This window comes from Bombina bombina, chromosome 1 (assembly GCF_027579735.1).
Source record: "Bombina bombina isolate aBomBom1 chromosome 1, aBomBom1.pri, whole genome shotgun sequence".
NCBI lineage: Eukaryota > Metazoa > Chordata > Amphibia > Anura > Bombinatoridae > Bombina > Bombina bombina.
In genome coordinates, this window is record NC_069499.1 from 1,181,047,795 (window position 1) to 1,181,075,456 (window position 27,662).

General features: G+C 40.9%; 1 protein-coding gene across 1 annotated transcript in view; it reads left to right on the forward strand.

Moving 5' to 3' along the window:
* Window positions 1–27,662, forward strand: part of ACE (angiotensin I converting enzyme) — a 186,981-nt gene that overhangs the window by 78,147 nt on the left and 81,172 nt on the right. Inside the window, exons 12-16 of the mRNA XM_053699782.1 lie at window positions 14,346–14,557; window positions 23,178–23,314; window positions 24,879–25,037; window positions 25,503–25,587; window positions 26,793–26,936. Of these exons, the coding sequence (XP_053555757.1) occupies window positions 14,346–14,557; window positions 23,178–23,314; window positions 24,879–25,037; window positions 25,503–25,587; window positions 26,793–26,936 (737 nt within the window). The remainder of the gene's footprint in view (window positions 1–14,345; window positions 14,558–23,177; window positions 23,315–24,878; window positions 25,038–25,502; window positions 25,588–26,792; window positions 26,937–27,662) is intronic.

Below are 27,662 nucleotides of genomic sequence, written 5' to 3' on the forward strand. Positions count from 1 at the left end.
GTAGTGCAATGGGTTGCGGAATGGCTTAGATTTGGTGTCCCAATGGGTCTCCTGGAGAAACACAATATGTAGTTTGTGGGAGTTAAGGCAGTTAGAGAGAAGGCTACGTTTAGTGGGAGAGTTCAAGCCCTGGGCATTGAGGGTAGCTACAGTTAGGGGCGCCATAAGTTGTAAGGGTGTAATATCGCTAGTAGGACAAAGCGGGGTAGGTGAGGGGTGCTTGCCTAGGGGGCCGAGAAGGGGAGGAGTGGAGTGAAGAAGGCAGGAGTGAATCTGACCGCTCTCAGGTAACTATATAGGATGAATGAAAACTGTCAGGTTATTTATCGATGTGTAAGTTACACTATCGCTATGAGTGCTCCTACAGGGAAATGTAAGAGATCACAACTGTCAAGGAGGGGGGGAGGCCAGCATGTGGAGCCTGGCCCCAGTCAGTCATTCTGTGTCATGTGTCAAGTGCCCATTAAGGGGAGGGTTCTCCAGTTGGTGTCCTGCGTATCATCACCTATATGTTACTTGGTAGAGAAGTCTTGACAGGTACACAGCTTAACATACATAAGCATTATCACGTTTCAGCAAGGTTAAATACATCTAGTGAAATTTAAGTGATACCTTAAACTATTAGATATCTGGTGGAGCAGACAACAATATTTAGCAAATAAGCTAGTTAATCAATTTTTATCTTACAACTCTTAGCTCACCAGCCTATTAACCGGTAACATTTATTTATATCATGAGAACTGGCCTCAGGTTACACACTGTAAAACATTTCAATGAAACATTACCTAAGAACGATGGGACTTGGGTACCACAGGAGAGGTAGTTACAGCAAGATGCATATCCATTCTATAAACAGGTTTCTTAACTTTGTAAAATATAAACAAACAGTAGTTACTAACAATAACAATGCTAAAACACATCAACTCCTGCATATTCCTCTGCGCTAAGAAGAAAACATATACTAAGCAGAGAGAAGAAGGATTTAAGGAGAACCATAAAACGGTAGGAAATGAGAACATCCATGTTAGATCCTTAAGAGGACCGTAATGGAAGCTGATCCCTTATGGAACATCTAGAACCCTAAGGGGGAACAGGGAGCTTCATAGCCCTGTGATTGGTGAACAATATTGAGCTAGGTGGGATCATGTTGCGCCTGGACCAGTGGAGGCACTGTCTGGGGGCGTGCGGTTTTCTGCGCGCTGTGGAGGTTTCTTCTGGGGGTTTCCCGCTCTTTGAGGGAGAGGTCGCCACGCTGGGGCTGATGCCCTCAATCCCCTGTCTGGGTCTTTAGGCTGCTGAGATTCAGGCGGGTCCGGCGGCAGGAGGTCCCATTTTTGCATGAGTTCTCTGGCTTGTTGCGGAGAGGAGACTGTGTATTGATGGCCTTCTTTGGTGATATGCAGCTTGACGGGGAACCCCCACCGATATTTGATGGCTTTGTCTCTCATTAGCTTGGTGTAGGGTTGATAGTGACGTCGTAATTGAAGGGTATGTGGTGAGAGATCTTGGTAGATCTGTACCTCTGAATATTGACCGGGAAGGGATCTTCCCCCCGCAAGAGCTCGAAGGAGTTTGTCTCTGAAGGTGTAATAGTGCAGGCGGGCTATGACGTCACGTGGCTTATCACCATCGCTGGATCTGGGTCTCAGTGCTCTATGTGCCCGATCTATCAACCTTTCTTGACCGTCTTCTGGGCCTAAGATCTCGGTGAACATTTCTCTGAGGTATTTCTCTAGGTCTTGTGGGGAGATCGTCTCAGGGATACCCTTCACCCGGATATTATTGCGTCGGGTACGATCTTCTAAGTCCGCCAATTTGACTTCAAGGTCTGAAATTTGCTCAGCTAAGCATTGAGAGTACCCAAGCAAGTTTGAATGATCAATCATCAGGTCCTCCTGTTTGCGCTCAATTATGTCAGTACGCTCACCTATGGAGGCTATGTCACGTTTCAAGTCCGCATGGCTCTTTTCAAATTTTTTAGTTAGAGAGTCATGGTGCGAGGCCAGGAGCGTAGTGATAGAGTCCATAAGATTGTTATTAACCTCCTTGTCAGCACGCAGTGAACGCCCCACAGACCGGGCTAAGGCCGATTCACTGGTGGTCTCAGCTGAGCTACTAGCATCTGTAAGTTCCTCATCTGAGGCAGCTTGAGATCTGGGGAGAGGGTTGCTGAAATGATCCACCACTGTACGCTTAGGGGTATTTAAGGGCTTCTGTTTTCTTTTGAATGTTTGAGGCATTTTGCTAATCTGTATGGGTTCTCAGATAGGGTTATGGGCATGTGACAACACTATAGGGATCAGCTGTTATCTGGCTGACTGGGGCCTTGGCATAAGAGAGTAACCTACATATCTTTAGGGTGCATCACAACAAGGTGAAATGGTTAGACTTAGACTTGCTGGGTGAGCTATCTCCTGATCACCAGGGCCCCCACTCGACTCAGGGAAAGGGGATACGACCCGAAGGAAGGGAAAAGGGGAAAGGGAAGTGACCAGCCTAGACAAGCTAGGCCGGAAAGGGCGAGTCTTGAAGGGTCCCTGCCTTAAAAAAACAAGAACCAGATAACAGTAACAAGTAAGATAGCAATGGCGGAAGCCTGTCAAGAAATAAAGGCGGTTAGGCAGACAGTGACAATACAATTATAAATGGTCTCTCAATAGCACACTAAATCTAGCGGTTTAAAGACAGCACTAACACATAACTTCAAATCAGTATCTACGTATGTTCTTACAGGAACTGCCAGCTCTGTTAGGAAAAAGCGTCGGTTAGTAGAGAAACCACAAATAGCAAACAAGTGAGACAATACACTTCGTGCCTAACGCTCGAAGACAATAACGCTGACGCAGCAGCTTTACAGAAAATGACTGGCAGCTGTTAAAATAAACTTTATAGACACCCTATATAAGATAAACTGTCACTATTAAACCCTCCTGTTAATCTAAGATCTCAGCAGATCCCCCTGTGCGCTGTGGGAATGGGCCGCTTTCAGTATCAGAGTGGCCAGGGGTTTGGTGCAGCTGTGATGAGAATACTTTATTCAGTGTCAGTCCCAACCTATTACTGAATAGCACCTATAGAGGATTCCTGGTGGGGAGCAGTGAATATGCAAAAGATCAAATATGTGTCTGTATGTGGTTATCTTCACTGATTGCTGAGGGAATACAGTCTAATTTCAATAGGATGAGGACCTTAAGCAAAAAAGAGATAGTCCCTGCTTGTCTCTCTCTCCACAGCGTGATCCAGACCTCTACAGATCTCTTTGATAAGAGAGCAGTGGATCTCTGTTATGCAAATAGGTGGGTATACAGAGTTATGTTCACAGAATATAGAGGGGACAGAGTCCAATTCCAAATACAGGACAGTGAGAGAAAATGTAGTGTATTTGCAGCACTTTGGATGTGGGAGTTAAGGCCTCATAGGCAGAGCAACGGCTGCACAGGTTCACAAGCCAAAATTAGGGAAAGAGGATAGTCTGGCAGTCCTATGTGCTCTTACCCTGTTAGTGGACCGGTGATCCGCTGTGTGTGGCTACGCCAATGCAGCAGTGAAAATCTCTCCTTCCTTTTATCTCTGTTCTCCGGTTATTGCAGGGGAGGGGGGCTCTCAGGCCCAAGATGGCGGATGTTCGCGCCTTTTTCCTTTTGATTGAAGAACAGGGGGGCCCAGCAGAGGCACCGGTCCCCAATTTGTCCAAAAGCTCCTCTGAACTGGCGGCTGCAGAAAGGGAGTATGAGGTGAGTACTCCGCCGCTGCAGTTGAAGTCACCGCAATCGTCGGGGCCTCCCGGTACTTCCCAGCAGGCTCAGGTAATTGGCAGTCTCCCGCAGTCAGGTAGTTCTTGTGATAGCGCGCTCCGGAGCGGATCCCCGGCCCTCCGGAGCGGCGATGAGCTGGTGTAGTTAGAAGCAGGCAGAGGGAGGCAGCGGATCCCAGCAGACCCTCCGGAGCGGAGCCCCGACCCTCCGGAGTAGTGGATGCTGCTGCAGGCTGGGGTGGGAATGAAGTCCGGGGTTCGCCAGGAAAAGTCCTTGTTGTCTGGATCAGCGGCAGTCAGTAAAAGGCTGCTGAGGAGAAACAGGCAGTTCTGGATGATAGTAAGGGGACCCGGAGTGGATCCCCAACCCTCCGGGTGGGAGTCAAAGTAAGCCTGTTCTCTCCTCAAGTGCAGAAGGCCCCGCACACAGCACAGCAGTTGCTCCGCTCCTGGGAGCCGTCTGGGTCGGGTAGAAGAGATGAAAAGACCCCTTTAGTATAGGTATAGAGTTCACCTCTAAGGGCACACAATAAGTTACTTTTGTATTAGTAAAACTATTTTAAATAGCTGTTTTTGATTGTTAGGCTCAGGAGCTCTGCACCAGCACGTCTAGTCAGCTCAGTGGCTAGCTCCGCCCCCCTCCCCTTTTTTATTTTTAATGGGCAGCAAAAGAGCTGAATGCCTTTTTAAGGGCAATGCCCATACAAATGCCCTTTTCAGGGCAAAGGGTAGATTAGGTTTTACTTTATTTTGTGGGTTTGGGGGTGGGAGTTTGTATACTATTAGGGGGGTTTGTTTTTCTTTTGTAGAAAAAGAGCTGATTTCCTTAGGGCAATGCCCTATAAAATGCCCTTTTAAGGGCCCTTGGTAGTTTATTATAGATTAGGGTTTTTTATTTTGGGGTGTTTTTTTTTTTAGAATAGGAATAATTTTTATTGTTTTGGATAATTTCGCTTGTAGAACTGGTTAAAAGGCTGCACCTTCATGCAGTCTAGGGGCTGAAATTAGTTTAATTATAAGGCTTGGAACAATTCAAATTCAGAAAAAAATCTAAAATCAGAGCCAGAGGCCTTAAGGGAATGAAAAAACAATTGGGAGCTTAAAAATTACCCTTAGATTTATTAACTTGGGGCCAGTAATAGAGGATATAATAAAATCCAAATAGAAAACCTTTAAACATTACTATCCTAAAATAATAATAATAATAATAATTATTAAAACTTTTCTAGTAAAAATGACTAAAAGCAAAGATTTATTATCAGATAAAATGACATAAAATATAGCACTGTAAATGAAATGATTAGTATGTTAAAGTAAAATAACAATGCTTAGACAAATCAAGATCTGATAACTAAACTGTCCAACCAAAAAGTTGAAACAGCAGCAACATTAGTCATAGAAAGGACAGGTTAAAAAATATGGCCAATAAGTAAATATGCTTCTTTTAAGATAGGAAACAAACTAAGATAGGAAACAAACTTCCTATCTAAAGGATCCTTAAAAGAAGAATATTATCTTCCATAGGATAGTACGTTCGGCAAGAGAAGAAATAGCCCCACCTTAAGGAACTTTTACCTAAAAACACTAAATTAGTCATAGGTAAAGGATATAGCTTTTTAAACCTATAAAAAAAAAGAAGCACTAAGTTTAGATTCCTTACTAAACATATGATAGATAGCATCTGGAATAAGAAAAACTTTAAGAGTTACCTCAAAAGCTTAAGAAACCAGAAATCAAACATTTGCTATTCTTGTTATCAAGAGGACTAGATTCCTCAATACTCAAGTAAACAATACTTTGTTAATCAAGAATGAATACATTCAATTGAAAGTTTGAAAGTTTGAACGTTTCATTTATCAAAATCAATCTCTGAAATAGGATCCTCTGAGTCAGAGAAAACCACATCAGCAGAAATACTACAGTATGCTGTCAATCAATACAAACGTCAAAGGTTTATGAGAAGTTAGGAGAGATCGTTTACATTAATTTGAAGGCAGAATAGCAGTCATAGCCTTCTCTATATCTTTTGCAATATAATCCTTTATCTCAACAGTAATATCATGTACATTAGACTGTGAAGGTAAAACAGTAGATGTATATGTACTTTAGAAACATCAGTATGAATAATAAAACATAACAAGTGCCACATATTTGAGCTGAAGAAATAAAATCAGCTAATTAAACAATATACACACAATGTACACAGCTTTGGTAGAAATTGTGTACAGGCAGCATAGTTTCTACAGTAATATCAGAGGCAGGATCAGTTTGAGAGCTCTTGAAAAATGTAACAAAAAAGAAAAAAATAACATTTAAACAAAATATCCAATTTCCACAAAATAGTTTCAGGAATGGGAAAAAATGCTTATATGAAAAACAAAAGCAAATATCATAGCCGTCTGTAACACATGAAAGCAGAGAGCAAAAGAGGGAGAGACCTAATATAACAAAAAATGTTGGCGCCAAAAATTATGCCAACAAAGATGACGCAAATGCTGAGAAAAAAACTTTCTTCTGTTATGTGTGATCAGTCCACGGGTCATCATTACTTCTGGGATATTATCTGCTCCCCTACAGGAAGTGCAAGAGGATTCACCCAGCAGAGTTGCTATATAGCTCCTCCCCTCTACGTCACCTCCTGTCATTCTCTTGCACCCAAAGACTAGATAGGAGGTGTGAGAGGACTATGGTGATTATACTTAGTTTTTAGAACTTCAATCAAAAGTTTGTTATTTTACAATAGCACCGGAGCGTGTTATTACCTCTCTGGCAGAGTTTGAAGAAGAATCTACCAGAGTTTTTCTTATGATTTTAACCGGAGTAGTTAAGATCATATTGCTGTTTCTCGGCCATCTGAGGGAGGTAAAAACTTCAGATCAGGGGACAGCGGGCAGTTGAATCTGCATTGAGGTATGTAGCAGTTTTTATTTTCTGAATGGAATTGATGAAAAAATCCTGCCATACCGTTATAATGAACATGTATGTATGCTTTACACTTTAGTATTCTGGGGATGGTATTACACCGGAATTACTCTGTAAAAGTACATTAAACCTTTTATTAGGTATTTTTCATGTTAAACGTTTTTGCTGGAATGTAGAATCGTTTGCATTAATGAGGTACTGAGTGAATAAATATTTGGGCATTATTTTTCCACTTGGCAGTTTGCTTGTGTTAATTATGACAGTTTCGTTTCTCTCTCACTGCTGTGTGTGAGAGGGAGGGGCCGTTTTTGGCGCTCTTTGCTACGCATCAAAAATTTCCAGTCAGTTTTTCTGCATGATCCGGTTCATCTCTAACAGAACTCAGGGGTCTTCAAACTTCTTTGAAGGGAGGTAGATTCTCTCAGCAGAGCTGTGAGACTTATATAGTGACTGTGATTTAAAACGTTGCTCTGTAATTTTTATGTTTAAAATTTAATTAGTGTTATTTTACTAATGGGAACAAACCTTTGCTAAAAGGTTGGGTTGTTTGTTAAGAGTGATGCTATAACTGTTTTTCAGTTCATTATTTCAACTGTCATTTAATCGTTTAGTGCTTCTTGAGGCACAGTACGTTTTTATTAAATAAAATTGTAACCGAGTTGCATGTTTATTGCTAGTGTGTTAAACATGTCTGATTCAGAGGAAGATACCTGTGTCATTTGTTCCAATGCCAAGGTGGAGCCCAATAGAAATGTATGTACTAACTGTATTGATGCTACTTTAAATAAAAGCCAATCTGTACAAATTGAACAAATTTCACCAAACAGCGAGGGGAGAGTTATGCCGACTAACTCGCCTCACGTGTCAGTACCTGCATCTCCCGCCCGGGAGGTGCGTGATATTATGGCGCCTAGTACATCTGGGCAGCCATTACAGATAACGTTACAAGATATGGCTACTGTTATGACTGAAGTTTTGGCTAAATTACCAGAACTAAGAGGCAAGCGTGATCACTCTGGGGTGAGAACAGAGTGCGCTGATAATTCTAGGGCCATGTCTGATCCTGCGTCACAGCTTGCAGAGCATGAGGACGGAGAGCTTCATTCTGTAGGTGACGGTTCTGATCCAAACAGATTGGATTCAGATATTTCAAATTTTAAATTTAAATTGGAAAACCTCCGTGTATTACTAGGGGAGGTCTTAGCAGCTCTCAACGATTGTAACACTGTTGCAATACCAGAGAAAATGTGTAGGTTGGATAAATACTTTGCGGTACCGGCGAGTACTGACGTTTTTCCTATACCTAAGAGATTAACTGAAATTGTTACTAAGGAGTGGGATAGACCCGGTGTGCCGTTCTCACCCCCTCCAATATTTAGAAAGATGTTTCCAATAGACGCCACCACACGGGACTTATGGCAAACGGTCCCTAAGGTGGAGGGAGCAGTTTCTACTTTAGCTAAGCGTACCACTATCCCGGTGGAGGATAGCTGTGCTTTTTCAGATCCTATGGATAAAAAATTAGAGGGTTACCTTAAGAAAATGTTTGTTCAACAAGGTTTTATATTACAACCCCTTGCATGCATCGCGCCGATCACGGCTGCGGCAGCATTTTGGATTGAGTCTCTGGAAGAGAACCTTAGTTCAGCTACGCTGGACGACATTACGGACAGGCTTAGAGTCCTTAAACTAGCTAATTCATTCATTTCGGAGGCCGTAGTACATTTAACCAAACTTACGGCTAAGAATTCAGGATTCGCCATTCAGGCACGTAGGGCGCTGTGGCTAAAATCCTGGTCGGCTGATGTAACTTCTAAGTCCAAATTACTTAATATACCTTTCAAGGGGCAAACTTTATTTGGGCCCGGTTTGAAAGAAATTATTGCTGACATTACAGGAGGTAAGGGCCACGCTCTACCTCAAGACAAAGCCAAAGCTAAGGCTAGACAGTCTAATTTTCGTCCCTTTCGGAATTTCAAAGCAGGAGCAGCGCCAACTTCCACTGCACCAAAACAGGGAGGAGCTGTTGCTCGTTACAGACAAGGCTGGAAGCCTAACCAGTCCTGGAACAAGGGCAAGCAGGCCAGTAAACCTGCTGCTGCCCCAAAGACAGCATGAACCGAGGGCCCTCGATCCGGGACCGGATCTAGTGGGGGGCAGACTCTCTCTCTTCGCCCAGGCTTGGGCAAGAGATGTCCAGGATCCCTGGGCGCTAGAGATCATATCTCAGGGATACCTTCTAGACTTCAAATCCTCTCCCCCAAGAGGGAGATTTCATCTGTCAAGGTTGTCAACAAACCAAATAAAGAAGGACGCGTTTCTACGCTGTGTACAAGATCTATTATTAATGGGAGTGATCCATCCGGTTCCGCGGTCGGAACAAGGACAAGGGTTTTACTCAAACCTGTTTGTGGTTCCCAAAAAAGAGGGAACTTTCAGGCCAATCTTGGATTTAAAGATCCTAAACAAATTCCTAAGAGTTCCATCGTTCAAAATGGAAACTATTCGGACAATCTTACCCATGATACAAGAGGGTCAGTACATGACCACAGTGGATTTAAAGGATGCTTACCTTCACATACCGATTCACAAAGATCATTACCGGTATCTAAGGTTTGCCTTCTTAAACAGGCATTACCAGTTTGTAGCCCTTCCATTCGGATTGGCTACGGCTCCAAGAATCTTTACAAAGGTTCTGGGTGCCCTTCTGGCGGTACTAAGACCGCGAGGAATTTCGGTAGCTCCGTACCTAGACTACATTCTGATACAAGCTTCAAGCTTTCAAACTGCCAAGTCTCATACAGAGTTAGTTCTGGCATTTCTAAGGTCGCATGGATGGAAAGTGAACGAAAAGAAGAGTTCTCTCTTTCCTCTCACAAGAGTTCCATTCTTGGGGACTCTTATAGATTCTGTAGAAATGAAGATTTATCTGACAGAAGACAGATTAACAAAGCTTCTAAATGCATGCCGTGTCCTTCATTCCATTCAACTCCCGTCAGTAGCTCAATGCATGGAGGTGATCGGCTTAATGGTAGCAGCAATGGACATAGTTCCCTTTGCACGCCTACATCTCAGACCGCTGCAATTGTGCATGCTGAGTCAGTGGAATGGGGATTACTCAGATTTGTCCCCCACTCTGAATCTGGATCAAGAGACCAGAAACTCTCTTCTATGGTGGCTTTCTCGGCCACATCTGTCCAGGGGGATGCCGTTCAGCAGGCCGGACTGGACAATTGTAACAACAGACGCCAGCCTTCTAGGTTGGGGCGCTGTCTGGAATTCTCTGAAGGCTCAGGGACAATGGAGTCAGGAGGAAAGTCTCCTGCCAATAAACATTCTGGAATTGAGAGCAGTTCTCAATGCCCTTCTAGCTTGGCCCCAGTTAAAGACTCGGGGGTTCATCAGGTTTCAGTCGGACAACATCACGACTGTAGCTTACATCAACCATCAAGGAGGGACAAGAAGCTCCCTAGCAATGATAGAAGTATCAAAGATAATTCGCTGGGCAGAGTCTCACTCTTGCCACCTGTCAGCAATCCACATCCCGGGAGTGGAGAACTGGGAGGCGGATTTCTTGAGTCGCCAGACTCTTCATCCGGGGGAGTGGGAACTTCATCCGGAGGTCTTTGCCCAAATACTTCGACGTTGGGGCAAACCAGAGATAGATCTCATGGCGTCTCGCCAGAACGCCAAACTTCCTCGCTACGGATCCAGATCCAGGGATCCGGGAGCGGTTCTGATAGATGCTTTGACAGCACCTTGGAACTTCAGGATGGCTTATGTGTTTCCACCCTTCCCACTGCTTCCTCGATTGATTGCCAAAATCAAACAGGAGAGAGCATCAGTGATTCTAATAGCGCCTGCATGGCCGCGCAGGACTTGGTATGCAGATCTAGTGGACATGTCATCCTGTCCGCCTTGGTCTCTACCTCTAAGACAGGACCTTCTGATTCAGGGTCCATTCAAACATCAAAGTCTAACTTCTCTGAAGCTGACTGCTTGGAAATTGAACGCTTGATTTTATCAAAACGTGTTTTTTCTGAGTCGGTTATTGATACCCTGATACAGGCTAGGAAGCCTGTTACCAGAAAGATTTACCATAAAATATGGCGTAAATACCTATACTGGTGTGAATCCAAAGATTTCTCCTGGAGTAAGGTTAGGATTCCTAGGATATTGTCTTTTCTACAAGAAGGTTTAGAAAAGGGTTTATCGGCTAGCTCATTAAAGGGACAGATCTCAGCTCTGTCCATCTTGTTACACAGGCGTCTGTCAGAAAATTCAGACATCCAGGCCTTTTGTCAGGCTTTAGCTAGGGTCAAGCCTGTGTTTAAAACTGTTGCTCCGCCATGGAGTTTAAACTTAGTTCTTAACGTTTTACAGGGTGTTCCGTTTGAACCCCTTCATTCCATTGATGTAAAATTGTTATCTTGGAAAGTTCTATTTTTAATGGCTATTTCCTCGGCTCGAAGAGTCTCTGAGTTATCAGCCCTACATTGTGATTCTCCTTATCTGATCTTTCACTCAGACAAGGTAGTTCTGCGTACTAAACCTGGGTTCTTACCTAAGGTAGTCACTAACAGGAATATCAATCAAGAGATTGTTGTTCCATCCTTGTGTCCAAATCCTTCTTCAAAGAAGGAACGTCTTCTACACAATCTGGATGTAGTTCGTGCCCTCAAGTTCTACTTGCAGGCAACTAAAGATTTTCGCCAAACTTCTTCCCTGTTTGTCGTTTATTCTGGACAGAGGAGAGGTCAAAAAGCTTCTGCTACCTCTCTCTCTTTTTGGCTTCGTAGCATAATACGTTTAGCCTATGAGACTGCTGGACAGCAGCCTCCTGAAAGAATTACAGCTCATTCCACTAGAGCTGTGGCTTCCACTTGGGCCTTTAAGAATGAGGCCTCTGTTGAACAGATTTGCAAGGCTGCAACTTGGTCTTCGCTTCATACTTTTTCCAAATTTTACAAATTTGACACTTTTGCTTCTTCGGAGGCTATTTTTGGGAGAAAGGTTCTTCAGGCAGTGGTTCCTTCTGTATAATGAGCCTGCCTATCCCTCCCGTCATCCGTGTACTTTTGCTTTGGTATTGGTATCCCAGAAGTAATGATGACCCGTGGACTGATCACACATAACAGAAGAAAACATAATTTATGCTTACCTGATAAATTCCTTTCTTCTGTTGTGTGATCAGTCCACGGCCCGCCCTGTTTTTTAAGGCAGGTACATATTTTTAAATTATAATTCAGTCACCACTACACCCTTGGTTTCTCCTTTCTCGTTGGTCTTTGGTCGAATGACTGGAGGTGACGTAGAGGGGAGGAGCTATATAGCAACTCTGCTGGGTGAATCCTCTTGCACTTCCTGTAGGGGAGCAGATAATATCCCAGAAGTAATGATGACCCGTGGACTGATCACACAACAGAAGAAAGGAATTTATCAGGTAAGCATAAATTATGTTTTTTCCGCCAAGGATAACAGGAAATAACAAGATTCATGCCAAAAAAATTCACGTCAATAAAGCAGCAAGAAATGACGTGACTCACATCATAACAAATGCAACCTTCACGGCAAAAAAATTTGTGCCAAGAATGACGCAATAAATAGAAGCATTTTGCACCATTGCATGCCTAATTTGCCCATGAAAATTTGAAAAAAACAAGACCAAAGTTACAACTAGCTGGAACCTCAGAAATATTTTTACTAAATTTCTCCCAAACATAATTTTCCATGCTGAAACTCATGGCAAACTCATGACTCATGGCAAATATATGCAATATATTTTTAAAACTTCAAAAATATAAAGTGCCAAACATAGCTGAGAGTGTCTTAAAAAAGATATATACTTACCTGAAGACACCCATGCACATATAGCAGACAGCAAAACCAGTACTGAAACATATCAGGAGAGGTAATGGTAGAGGAGTAAAGGGAGGTGGCAGATGAATCCCCACAACCAAATTTACAGAGAGTCTTAGAATACATTTCCCATAGGTGAAAACATGGAATCATTAGGCAAATACTTCATCACATCCCTCAGACAAACATTGTACTTTGAGAGGAACTAGGCTTCAAAATGCTTAGAAGCCCCTTTCACAGAAGAAATCAAGCACGACTTGCTTCACCATCCTCCAACGAAGGCAAAGTTTGTAAAACTGAAGTATGAGTGAGATGGGAGGTGTATTTATAGGCATTTTGAGGTTTTGGAAACTTTGCCCCCTTCAGGTAGGAATGTATATCCCATACTTCACTAGCTCATGGACTCTTGCCACTTACATGAAAGAAATATAGATGCTGTAAAGTAAGAGATATACTGTTTTACTAGAAACTTATTTCTATATATAATTCATAGAAAGATTTATTAAAGATTAAAGAGATGATAGATAGATAGATAGATATAGATAATGTTGTACTGTTATTCTAGGACCGTATTTCTATATATAGTTCATAGAAAGATTTATTAAAGTGCATAAAACATTATGAGATCTGTGCATATCCTAAAAGGGCTAATTAAAGGGATAGTCTACACCAGAATTTTTCTTATTTTAAAAGATAGATAATCCCTTTATTACTCATTCCCTAGTTTTGCACAACCAACACAGTTATATTAATACACTTTTGACCTTTGTGATTATCTTGTATCTAAGCTTCTGCAAACTGCCCCCTTATTTCAGTTCTTTTGACAGACTTGCCTTTTAGCCAATCAGTACTGACTCCTAGGTAACTCAACGTGCATGAGTACAGTGTTATCTATATGACACACATGAACTAACACCCTCTAGTGGTGAAAAACTGTCAAAATGCATTCATATAAGAGGCGGCCTTTAAGGTATAAGAAATTAGCGTATGAACCTCCTAGGTTTAGCTTTCAACTAAGAATACCAAGAGAACAAAGCAAAATTGGTGATAAAGGTAAATTGGAAAGTTGTTTAAAAGGACATGCCCTATCTGAATCATGAAATATTATTTTGGACTAGACTGTCTCTTTAAGTAAAATAGTTTACATTAAAAAATTGTTTAAAAATTGCTGTCAAGTATTTTAAAATAATTTTCAAAAATATGTAAAATTACTTACGTAGCTATGCTGTCTGAAGTAGTCTGATCTACCCCCTCCCGTATCACTGTTTAGCATCAGAAACATAGACATTGTATTTTACAGCAGCTTATTTGCTTCTAGGCATGAACAGATAATCCCTGTGTACTTCTGCATTCTACCAAAGCAATGGTAGATATAGATAAAGTCATAAGGGGAGTTAGAACTGTACAATTCGGAAACTTAAAAGAAAGGGTTAATGGTGAGGCACTGCAGTATAAATTTGCAGGAAAAGTAATTAAAGTACATATTATATTTTGTCTCTATCCCAACTTGTTTTATATCCCTTTAAAGAGATAGATGGATGGATAGACAATAGATAGACAGAAAGATTCAGGTAGATATATACATAGATGATAAATAGATGATATAGATAGATGATAGATAGATAGATAGATAGATAGATAGATAGATATGGGCTTTACTTTACTGTAAACAGGAGTTTGTATGATATTATATTTGTTTTGAATATTCGTGTTGCTTTGCTTACCTTTTCTTTCAATACCTGAAAGAAGCATATCAACTATAAAATGATATAATAGTTTACACCAAGTTTTTAATTGTTCTGTCACTCAGGGATGTTCTACGTCAAGGCTCCTCTAAGTACTGGCAGGAAATTCTAAAGACCATGACAAACACAGATAAAATGGATGTTGGTCCCTTACTGGAATACTTCAAACCTGTCACTGATTGGTTAATAGTACAAAACCAAAACAATAATGAGACCCTTGGTTGGCCTGAATTTGAATGGCAACCACCCATTCCTGAAGGATACCCAGGAGATATTGGTAAGAGTTTAGGAGCTTTGTAAACAAATGTCACAAAGAATGTTATATGAATCAAATAAAGATAAACTTTTAGTATTTTAATCTTTCTAATATTCTCTTTTAAAAAATGGAATCAGACTTTTTTAAAAAAAATTAAAATGATCACAATCTTTCTGAGTATACTGGGCATACTTGCTCAATTATGGGCTAGATTACAAAAAAGTTAGCATGGGTTGTTATAAGCAATATTGTGTCCGCACTAACTTGTGCGCCTATTACAGGTGGAAAGTAAATGGGTGCGATGTTGGTTTAGTGCAACTGAAGACCTAGGGGCCTATCTATCAAGCTCCGTATGGAGCTTGAGGGCCCGTGTTTCCGGCGAGCCTTCAGGCTCGCCAGAAACACCAGTTATGAAGCAGCGGTCTTAAGACTGCTGCTCCATAACCTGTCCGCCTGCTCTGAGGAGGTGGACAGACATTGTCGCGAATCTGCAGGGGGCGGCGTTGCACCAGCAGTTCACAAGAGCTGCTGGTGCAATGCTGAATACGGAGAGCGTATTGCTCTCCGCATTCAGCTATGTCTGTCGGACATGATCCGCTGATCGGATCATGTCGGACAGACACATAATATATAGGCCCCCTAGCGTGAGGCGTGAGATGTAACAAGTAAAAAAAAAAATGCACCAAACACAACTTAAGTACATTAAAATAAAGTGTAACATTCAAATATACACTATCTGAATACAATTATTCATATAAATATTAAAAACATATTTATTAGGGTTAAAAGGTATACGTTATATAACAAGATGTTTGTCTGGAAAGGGATATAATGTATATATAAATATGTGTATGGGTATATATACACATGTATACTTATACACACACACAAATTTATATATATGTAGCAATTCCGAGGCAAATACCTTTAAACATGAATATTATTATTTATTACATTTTTATATTTTTTATTATGTTTTACTGTTTTTTTTACTGTAAATATTTCACATTCCAGTGTTCTTCACATAGAATAAAATGTTCTTTGTATGTATTTAAGATATATAGGTATAAATATATTTCTCTTGTTAAGTGTAGTCAGTCCACGGGTCATCCATTACTTATGGAATATATCTCTTCCTAACAGGAAGCTGCAAGAGGATCACCCAGCAGAGCTTGCTACATAGCTCCTCCCCTCACATGTCATATTCAGTCATTCTCTTGCAGCCTAACTAGATAGGTCGCTGTGAGAGGTCTGTGGTGTTTTTTAACTTAGTTTATTTCTACAATCAAAAGTTTGTTATTTTAAATGGCACCGGAGTGTGCTGTTTGTTCTCAGGCAGCATTAGAAGAAGAATCTGCCTGCGTTTTCTATGATCTTAGCAGACGTAACTAAGATCCACTGGCTGTTCTCATCTGAGGAGTGAGGTAACTTCAGAGAAGGGGAATAGCATGCAGGCCCCCCTGCAAATGAGGTATGTGCAGTAATTATTTTTCTGAGGAATGGAATTGACTGAGAAAATACTGCTGATACCAATGTAAAGTAAGTTCAGCCTTAAATGCAGTGATAGCGACTGGTATTAGGCTGATGAGTGTGTGTACACTGAATGTATTTTTCTAAGGAATGGAATTGACTCTGAAAATACTGTTAATACTGAAATAATGTATGAGCCTTAACTGCAGTAAAAGCGACTGGTAGCAGGCATATTAATAACAATTCATAACTTTTCAAATGTATGTTTAAAACGTTTACTGGCATGTTAATCGTTTTTTGTGAGGTACTTGGTGATGAAACTTATTGGGGCATGATTTTTACCACATGGCCATCTTTGTTTTCTGCATAGAAACAGTTTTCTGAGCTTCCCCACTGTTGTAATATGAGTGGGAGGGGCCTATTTTAGCGCTTTTTTGCGCAGTAAAAATTCAGTCACAATCTGTCTACTTCATCCTCCATGATCCAGATCGTCTCTAGAGAGCTCAGGGGTCTTCAAAATTCATTTTGAGGGAGGTAATCAGTCACAGAGACCTGTGACAGTGTGTTTTGACTGTGAGAAAAACGTTAATTATTAAATTGTTAATCCGTTTTTGGGTATTAAGGGGTTAATCATCCATTTACTGGTGGGTGCAATCCTTTGCTAACTTAATACATTTACTGTGAAAAATTGGTTGCTATAACTATTTTGGTTCATTGTTATTTCAACTGTGACAGCTTTTTGTGCTTCTTAAAGGCACAGTAGCGTTTTTTATATTGCTTGTAAATTTATTTAGAAAAGTATTTCCAAGCTTGCTAGTCTCATTGCTAGTCTGTTTAAACATGTCTGACACAGATGAATCTCTTTGTTCACTATGTTTAAAGGCCAATGTGGAGCCCAATAGAAATTTGTGTACTAATTGCATTGATGCTACTTTAAATAAAAGTCAATCTTTACATGTAAAGAAATTATCACCAGACAACGAGGGGGAAGTTATGCCGACTAACTCTCCTCACGTGTCAGTACCTTCGCCTCCCGCTCAGGAGGTGCGTGATTTTGTGGCGCCAAGTACATCAGGGAGGCCCTTACAAATCACTTTGCAAGACATGGCTACTGTTATGACAGAAGTATTATCTAAATTGCCAGAATTAAGAGGCAAGCGCGATAGCTCTGGGTTAAGGACAGAGCGCGCGGATGAGGTGAGAGCCATGTCAGATACTGCGTCACAGTTTGCAGAACGTGAAGACGGAGAGCTTCATTCTGTGGGTGACGGATCTGATTCAGGGAGACTGGATTCAGAGATTTCTAATTTTAAATTTAAGCTTGAGAACATCCGCATATTGCTAGGGGAGGTATTAGCGGCTCTGAATGATTGTAACACGGTTGCAATTCCAGAAAAATGATGTAGGTTGGATAGATACTATGCGGTACCGGTGTGTACTGACGTGTTTCCTATACCTAAAAGGCTTACAGAGATTATTAGCAAGGAGTGGGATAGACCTGGTGTGCCCTTTTCCCCTCCTCCCATATTTAGGAAAATGTTTCCTATAGACGCCACCACACGAGACTTATGGCAGACGGTCCCTAAGGTGGAGGGAGCAGTTTCTACTTTAGCTAAGCGTACCACTATCCCGGTGGAGGATAGTTGTGCCTTTTCAGATCCAATGGATAAGAAATTAGAGGGTTACCTTAAGAAAATGTTTGTTCAACAAGGTTTTATCTTACAGCCCCTTGCACGCATTGCGCCTGTCACTGCTGCGGCGGCATTCTGGTTTGAGTCTCTGGAAGAGGCCATTCGCACAGCTCCATTGGATGAAATTATGAACAAGCTTAAAGCACTTAAGCTAGCTAACGCATTTGTTTCTGATGCCGTCGTACATTTAACCAAACTTACGGCTAAGAACTCCAGATTCGCCATCCAAGCGCGCAGAGCGCTATGACTTAAATCCTGGTCAGCTGACGTGACTTCTAAATCTAAATTGCTTAATATTCCTTTCAAAGGGCAGACCTTATTCGGGCCCGGCTTGAAAGAAATTATAGCTGACATTACGGGAGGTAAGGGCCATGCTCTACCTCAGGACAGGGCCAAATCAAAGGCCAAACAGTCTAATTTTCGTGCCTTTCGTAACTTCAAGGCTGGAGCAGCATCAACTTCCTCCGCTCCAAAACAGGAAGGAGCTGTTGCTCGTTACAGGCAGGGCTGGAAAGTTAACCAGTCCTGGAACAAGGGCAAGCAGGCCAAGAAACCTGCTGCTGCCCCCAAGACAGCATGAAGAGAGGGCCCCCTATCCGGAAACGGATCTAGTGGGGGGCAGACTTTCTCTCTTCGCCCAGGCTTGGGCAAGAGATGTCCAGGATCTTCAAAACTTCTCCTCCACGAGGGAGATTTCATCTTTCAAGGTTATCAGCAAACCAAATAAAGAAAGAGGCGTTTCTACGCTGTGTACAAGATCTTTTACTAATGGGGGTGATCCACCCAGTTCCGCGGACGGAACACGGGCAGGGATTCTATTCAAATCTATTTGTGGTTCCCAAGAAAGAGGGAACCTTCAGACCAATCTTGGACTTAAAAATCCTAAACAAATTTCTAAGAGTTCCATCATTCAAAATGGAAACTATTCGAACCATCCTTCCCATGATCCAAGAGGGTCAGTACATGACCACAGTGGATTTAAAGGATGCCTACCTTCACATACCGATTCACAAGGATCATTATCGGTACCTAAGATTTGCTTTCCTAGACAGGCATTACCAGTTTGTAGCTCTTCCCTTCGGATTAGCTACGGCTCCAAGAATCTTTACAAAAGTTCTGGGCTCACTTCTGGTGGTACTAAGACCGCGAGGCATAGCGGTGACTCCGTACCTAGACGACATTCTGATACAAGCGTCAAGTTTTCAAACTGCCAAGTCTCATACAGAGATAGTTCTGGCATTTCTGAGGTCGCATGGGTGGAAGGTGAACGTGGAAAAGAGTTCTCTATTACCACTTACAAGAGTTCCCTTTCTAGGGACTCTTATAGATTCTGTAGAGATGAAAATTTACCTGACAGAGGCCAGGTTATCAAAACTTCTAAATGCTTGCCGTGTCCTTCATTCCATTCCACACCCGTCAGTAGCTCAGTGCATGGAAGTAATCGGCTTAATGGTAGCGGCAATGGACATAGTACCATTTGCGCGCCTGCATCTCAGACCGCTGCAATTGTGCATGCTAAGTCAGTGGAACGGGGATTACTCAGATTTGTCCCCCCTACTAAGTCTGGATCAAGAGACCAGAGATTCTCTTCTATGGTGGCTCTCTCGGCCACATCTGTCCAAGGGAATGACCTTTCGCAGGCCAGATTGGACGATTGTAACAACAGACGCCAGTCTTCTAGGCTGGGGCGCAGTCTGGAACTCCCTGAAAGCTCAGGGATTATGGACTCAGGAGGAGAAACTCCTCCCAATAAATATTCTGGAATTAAGAGCAATATTCAATGCTCTCCTAGCTTGGCCTCAGTTAGCAACTCTGAGGTTCATCAGATTTCAGTCGGACAACATCACGACTGTGGCTTACATCAACCATCAAGGGGGAACCAGAAGTTCCCTAGCGATGTTGGAAGTCTCAAAGATAATTCGCTGGGCAGAGTCTCACTCTTGCCACCTGTCAGCGATTTACATCCCAGGCGTAGAGAACTGGGAGGCGGATTTTCTAAGTCGCCAGACTTTTCATCCGGGGGAGTGGGAACTTCATCCGGAGGTCTTTGCTCAACTGATTCTTCGTTGGGGCAAACCAGATCTGGATCTCATGGCGTCTCGCCAGAACGCCAAGCTTCCTTGTTACGGATCCAGGTCCAGAGACCCGGGAGCGGTGCTGATAGATGCTCTGACAGCCCCTTGGGTCTTCAACATGGCTTATGTGTTTCCACCATTCCCGATGCTTCCTCGTTTGATTGCCAAGATCAAACAGGAGAGAGCTTCGGTGATTCTGATAGCGCCTGCGTGGCCACGCAGGACCTGGTATGCAGACCTAGTGGACATGTCGTCCTGTCCACCGTGGTCTCTACCTCTGAGACAGGACCTTCTAATTCAGGGTCCTTTCAAACATCCAAATCTAATTTCTCTGAGGCTGACTGCATGGAGATTGAACGCTTGATTCTATCAAAGCGTGGCTTCTCGGAGTCGGTTATTAATACCTTAATACAGGCTAGGAAGCCTGTTACCAGAAAAATTTACCATAAGACATGGCGTAAATATTTATATTGGTGCGAATCCAAGAGTTACTCATGGAGTAAGGTTAGGATTCCTAGGATATTGTCCTTTCTACAAGAGGGTTTAGAAAAGGGCTTATCTGCTAGTTCGTTAAAGGGACAGATTTCTGCTCTGTCTATTCTTCTACACAAACGTCTGGCTGAAGTTCCAGACGTTCAGGTTTTTTGTCAGGCTTTAACTAGGATTAAGCCTGTGTTTAAGACTGTTGCTCCGCCGTGGAGCTTAAACTTAGTTCTTAATGTTCTTCAAGGCGTTCCATTTGAACCCCTTCATTCCATTGATATCAAGCTGTTATCCTGGAAGGTTTTGTTTTTGATGGCTATTTCCTCGGCTCGAAGAGTCTCTGAGTTATCTGCCTTACATTGTGATTCTCCTTATCTGATTTTTCATTCAGACAAGGTAGTTCTGCGTACTAAACCTGGGTTCTTACCTAAGGTAGTTACTAATAGGAATATCAATCAAGAGATTGTTGTTCCATCACTGTGTCCTAACCCTTCTTCAAAGAAGGAACGACTTTTGCATAATTTGGACGTAGTCCGTGCCCTGAAGTTCTATTTGCAGGCAACTAAAGATTTTCGTCAAACTTCTTCCCTGTTTGTCGTTTACTCTGGACAGAGAAGAGGTCAAAAGGCTTCGGCTACCTCTCTCTCTTTTTGGCTTCGTAGCATACTATGTTTAGCCTATGAGACTGCTGGACAGCAGCCTCCTGAAAGGATTACAGCTCATTCTACTAGAGCTGTGGCTTCCTCCTGGGCCTTTAAAAATGAGGCCTCTGTTGAACAGATTTGCAAGGCCGCGACTTGGTCTTCGCTTCACACCTTTTCAAAATTTTACAAATTTGACACTTTTGCTTCTTCGGAGGCTATTTTTGGGAGAAAGGTACTTCAGGCAGTGGTTCCTTCTGTTTAATGTTCCTGCCTTGTCCCTCCCTTCATCCGTGTACTTTAGCTTTGGTATTGGTATTCCATAAGTAATGGATGACCCGTGGACTGACTACACTTAACAAGAGAAAACATAATTTATGCTTACCTGATAAATTTATTTCTCTTGTAGTGTAGTCAGTCCACGGCCCGCCCTGTCTTTAAGGCAGACCTAAATTTTAATTAAACTCCAGTCACCACTGCACCCTATGGTTTCTCCTTTCTCGTCTGCTTTGGTCGAATGACTGAATATGACATGTGAGGGGAGGAGCTATGTAGCAAGCTCTGCTGGGTGATCCTCTTGCAGCTTCCTGTTAGGAAGAGATATATTCCATAAGTAATGGATGACCCGTGGACTGACTACACTACAAGAGAAATAAATTTATCAGGTAAGCATAAATTATGTTATTTTAAAAATAATAATTATATATATATATATATATATATATATATATATATATAAATAAAAGAACATTTTCTTCTATGTGAAGAATATTGGAATGTGAAATATTCATAACTACCTTTGGGTTTATCGCTGTAGGTCTAACGATATGTCGAATTAGTGTTTTTTTTAGAAGCACACTCCATTAAAGTTAGCACACACCACAATTTTCTTGTGTGTTAACTTTTTACTTTCAATTTGTAATATGTGGGGTAATAATTTTAGCGGCGTTAGGGTGCTAACGAAAAAAATATTTAGCAAGCCACTTGTTATCTGGCCCTATTACTATTTTAAAAAAATATTTGTAAAATTTTTCAGTTATTGATCGAGGAAACCTTTTTCCAATTTTGAAAGCAACACTGCAGGAAATTAATTTCCATAAGAAGAAATTGGCTATGACTTATCTCTGTTCTATATATACACGCATGTAAATTTTTATCTTGTCCACTACCCATGGACTATACAATATTGAGTTAGGGATATCCCAGTAACCCCCTTTGAGAAAAACAGGACATGTGCATTCTACTGACTCAACAGAAAATAGGGCTGGTCTTCATATTTTTCCAGGGCTTTTTATTTCCAGTCCAGCCCTGGCCTCCAGCACAATCACCCCTTAAATGGCAAGCCCATCTACCCTCAAACTCCCCCACCTTTTCTGTGGTTCCAGTGAATATTTAATGGAGATGTAATAAAAAAAAAAAAAAAATTAAAGTACAAAATTCCAAAAAAAATAGAGATGCATCCACAAATTGTACATCATACAATAATTGTATGTTTAATAAGCACTTTCATAAGATCAAATAGAGATAAAAATCAAGAACTATCATACTGATAATATGTGGAACATAAAAGCTTAAAAAAAAATTAACAAGGCAACTGAAACATCTCTGAAAAATGATAAAAAAAAACCCAGACATCAATCAATTAGTCGCTAGCAGGGGCCATCAATCATCCTGATCATCTTACGACCACTGCTTCTTAACTTCCGTATCTGGTAGATGGGGCGTTGATGCAGCATCTGCTGCATAATAAATTGGCCCCAATGTATCGATTATAAGTAGCCTAGTAATAAATCAAGTTGAGACAAAAAATAAATAAATAAAATTGTGGGGCAAGGGGCAATTATTTAAATTTTGATTGATTTATTTTTAAAACCTTTGGTGAAAACCCCCATCAAAACATTAGAATGCTTCAATAACTCTAACACATACATGAGCCTAACTGATCCAATGCTGACATTTTCCTCCATAGATCTTTGGAACCAGTTGAACTCTTTGAAGCACAGCTTTGTTTTAGAGAATTTGCTGATCTCTGATTGGTCCAGATACATGATATTTTTTTATTTTTTTAAAAACTCAAATTGCTACATGTACACACAGAGACTAGATTCATGCATGAGATATTGTCTCTATGAACCCCCCCCCCCTCAATTTGCATTTGTTATTTGTTAATACTGTTGAATATTTGTTATACAGTGATATTGGTTATGAACTTGTTTTGAAGAAAGTTTATGGCTGTAGTAGATGTAAAATATAAATATAATGGCTACTCTAAACTCTACAGATAAAATTGCTAACGAGAAAGAGGCAGAAGAATTCCTCAATAACTATACAAGGACAGCAGAGGTGGTGTGGAACACATACACAGAGTCATCGTGGAGTTATAACACCGACATAACTGAACACAACAAGCAGATCATGGTAAGGCATTCTCAGATGCCTATAGGGTTTAATATGAAACTGTTAATATATTATAGGGACAGGAAACTCAAACTTTTTCTTTCATGATTTAGATAGAACATACCATTTTTAACAACTTTCAAATTTACTGCTATTATCAAATTTGCTTTATCCTCTTGGTATCCTCTATTGAAGGAGTAGCTACTCCTGGGAGCTAGCTCAACAGATTGTGTGAACCAATGACAAGATGCTTATATGCACAGCTACAAATGAGCAGCTAGCTCCCAGTAGGGCATTGCTGCTTCTGAGCCTACCAAGTATGATTTTACAAAGGATACCAAGAGAACAAAGCTAATAGATATTATAAATAAATTGGAAAGTTTTTTAAAAAGGCATGCTTTATCTGAATCATGAAAGTTTAATTGTGCCTTTAGGACATGACAGAAAAATATTAATAATTAGAGCATTTTATTATTGCACTATTGTTTGCACATAACTATGGGGTCAATCACAATCCTTTAGAAAAGCTAATGAGACTATTTACCTACAAAAAAAACCAGACTCTAATCGGTTATTGTGTAGACAAATCATAAGATAACATTGTGATTGGCTACTTTGTGTTTAACCCATGCAAATAGTTTAAACTCAAAATTAAAGTTAGCTCCAGACTGGAAATGCACTATGGGCTTGAAGCTGAACACGGCCAATGTGCCATTCAGAGGCGGCATATGTATGTAACTGCATTTAAATTGTTCAGCCCTGGAGTGAAAGTGCATTGTCACTGTGGAGCTGACTTAAGGGACAGTCTAGTCAAAATTATTCTTTCATGATTCAGATAGGCCCTATAGGGCATGCAATTCCTATTTACTTTCATCAAATTTGCTTTGCTCTCTTGGTATTCTTTGTGGAAAGCTGAACCTAGGTAGGCTCATATGCTAATTTCTAAGTTGTTGAAGGCTGCCTCTTATCTCAGTGCATTTTGACAGTTTTTCACAGTTAGACAGCACTAGTTCATGTGTGCCACATAGATAACATTGTGCTCTCTCCTGAGGAGTTATTTATGAGTCAGTACTGATTGACTAAAATGCAAGTCTGTCAAAAGAACTAAGATAAGGGGCAGTCTGCAGAGTCTTATATACAAGGTAATCACAGAGGTAAAAAGAGTATTAATATAACCGTGTTGGTTATGCAAAACTGGGGAATGCGTAATAAAGGGATTATCAATCTTTTTAAACAATAAAAATTCTGGAGTAGACTGCCCCTTTAAGGGATTAAACTCATAGTAATGTGCAAGCAATAGTACAATAATAAAATACTCACATTAATGTATGTTATCATTGAGCATTAATGTTGCTTTAACTTGCATCGTTTTTCTTGTTATCTATAGAGTTTTGGTGCAACCAACGTGATGAAGAATCATGTGACATTTTCTTTAATGTATCATTATTTTTCTGCCTCACTTTCAGGATGTAATTCTTGTCACCAGTGCATGTAATTATGGGTTATGATAGAGTCACTATCTGGAAATATGTAGCTGCTCTCACTAACAACAATCATCTGGTATTTTATTCCTTTTCATTCACAGCTGGAGAAAAGCCTAGCTATGTCAGCTCACACTCTGGAGAATGGGCTTAAAGCAAGACAGTTTGACTACACTGATTTCCAGAACCCAGAGATTAAACGACTTCTGAAAAAACTTAGTGACATTGATAAAGCTGCATTACCTGAGAGTGAGCTGAAAGAGGTGAGATACACTGAGGCCAAAATACACAATGAGGAAATAAATGGGAGTGGGGGTAGCAAAAAGGACAGAGTTGGTTTAGGTACTAGATGCTCAATTGGCTCTGTGCAACAATGTCTTGTGTGACATAACACTAGAGTTAATGCTCACAAAGTCATTTGTTCTCAGTTTTATTGACTATAGTAGTTCAGTCAAATTGCAGTAGATCTAATGTGGAGAATGAGGACAATATTGCATCACATGAGCAGCCTGGCAGGCAGACCCATCAGTGAAGGTATCTCCAAAACCTCTAGAGGTCCATGATTGATGACAGTGGTTAGTGAGGTTTTAAGTCTTTAGAAAAGAAACAAAACAGAAAGGGTGTCTATAAATCTTAAAACCAGTATAAGAAGACTAAGGAGCATGGATTTATGTCCAGAGAATTTAAAGGGGGTTCATTGATTATATCATAACTTCCATTTCCTGCAGCTCAACCAAATTATGTCAGATATGGAAACCATATACAGTGTGGCCAAGGTTTGCAATGGCTCTGTTTGCCATCCCCTGGATCCAGGTAAGTTCCAAGAGATTAATAGTAAGCTGCATTAATATTTACAATACATAATCAAACAGGGTAGAGGGAAATACCTTAACTGAGATCTGTTGATTTATGTGGGAGTTAGTATGTGGGTGAAATACAAACTCCATAATTTGTAGTTTCCTTTTTGTATTGTTCAATGCTGCAACAAAGAAACTGACTCCATATCCCACAGCTCTCTCTCAACATTCTGTTACCTTTTGTTAATTTGCCAGGGAAAGAATCCATATTCTTTTTGACCTAGTTCAGAGCTCCTTCCTGTGTCTCCAACTGCCAAAGAGTGAGAGCAATATACTCCATGTCCTATATGTTCCTAATGTCTTTGTTAATCTTACTATGATATGAGAAACTTCCTGCAATATTTTTTTTTTATGTCCTGGTGCTGGAGCAATTGCAAACTAGGTCTCACAATAGTACTAAAAAAGGGAAACTCACACACAAGAATACAGTATAACAATAACAGTGGTATAATAACAGTGTTTATTATGAACTTATTGCAATAACATAAATCAGTAATCATAAATAATTAAACTAAAAACGCATTACTGATCTTCGGGTTTCGAATAAGGCATAAATATCAGCGTAAAATGGTGAACAATCAGAGGAGTGCAGCTGCATTCAGCATCATTATTCAGTGGGACAAACATCAGATTTTACAAGTGCTAATACCTGTGACTGCTCTCCAAGATGTTGCCCACACAACTCCTGCCCCCTCTCAGCATTTCTAATAATTAAAGTACAGTTTAGCAGGCGTGTCTAAAGTTATGTCAATCATATTATTTAATTTAGCAAGCGTTTAGAAATAAATAAGAGTGTTCTCATAACAAACACATATTTTCACACTAGTGTGGTAGTGCTATCTCCTTTGGAATGTGACATCTCACTCTTTATAGATAGTAATACTGCTTGAGAACAGGACAGCAGAGGGAAATACCAGTGTAACTTTTCTCAAAGACATATATGTGTTTTTATGTGATAAATGTACTATAAGATATATGTATGCATACTATATATATGTTGTGTAAGGAATTACTAATTGTCTATCCCCTACAGTGCCTTTGTGCCATTTTGTCATGGTAGAAAAATGCTACATAATCTTTTCAGTAACTTCTTGATCAGGGTCACTGGCTAACACTTTCTTTCTAGATATCCCAATGTATTTTATTTGTGTGTCTCATCAGATCTAACAGAAATTTTGGCCAAATCCCGAGACTATAATGAACTGCTGTTTGTCTGGAAAGGCTGGAGAGATTCTTCTGGCAAACAAATACGAGAGAAATATAAAAGATATGTGGAGCTGAGCAATCGTGCTGCACAACTAAATGGTGAGACTGAGTGAATAAAATCTGCATGTGTTATCACTTATTCAATGCCCTGTTCTGTAAAGTATTCCAGTGGGTTACAAATATTAATGGAGTTTAGGTCACTGGACCTAGCTGTGACCACTTAAACAAAAGTTCACAAATAGCAAAGTGTTCACAAGTTTACCCCTGGGTTCTCTGGCGGTATATACTAAAGAACCAAAGTAGGGGTATATGTCCCAATATAATCCATGTGTGAAGGGACAAACGGTCAAAGGATAATAGTATAAATCCACAACAAAGGACTCAAAGCGTAATCGTTCTGCTGTTCCTATAGTGTCAATACGCTCCACTTCAGCCTAGATGTCAAAGGTGTAGGTAAACGTACACAAAGTCACTGTGGTAACATATCTGCCATAGTCTCTTACCCTCCACTGGTCTGGTGGGGTGCCTGGGCACACTGCTGTACTACCTCTCAGACTGGCGATGAGACCCTTCCGGGGCTGTCCTTCCTGGCGTGCAAAGAGATCCGGCCCTTCCTGGTGCGTCACCTGACACGTTGCTAGGCACACTGGTAGGAGCAAGACACGGGGGGGCGGAGAGTAAGCCCGGAGTCCAAGGTGGATGCAGCAAACAAGTAGTAAATCCAAAAGCGGTATACCCAACCGCTGGTAAACAGTATAATGTAACAATAGGATATACTGACTCAAAATTGTATGCTGGAAAGTTATATTTATTGGAAGTCCAAAT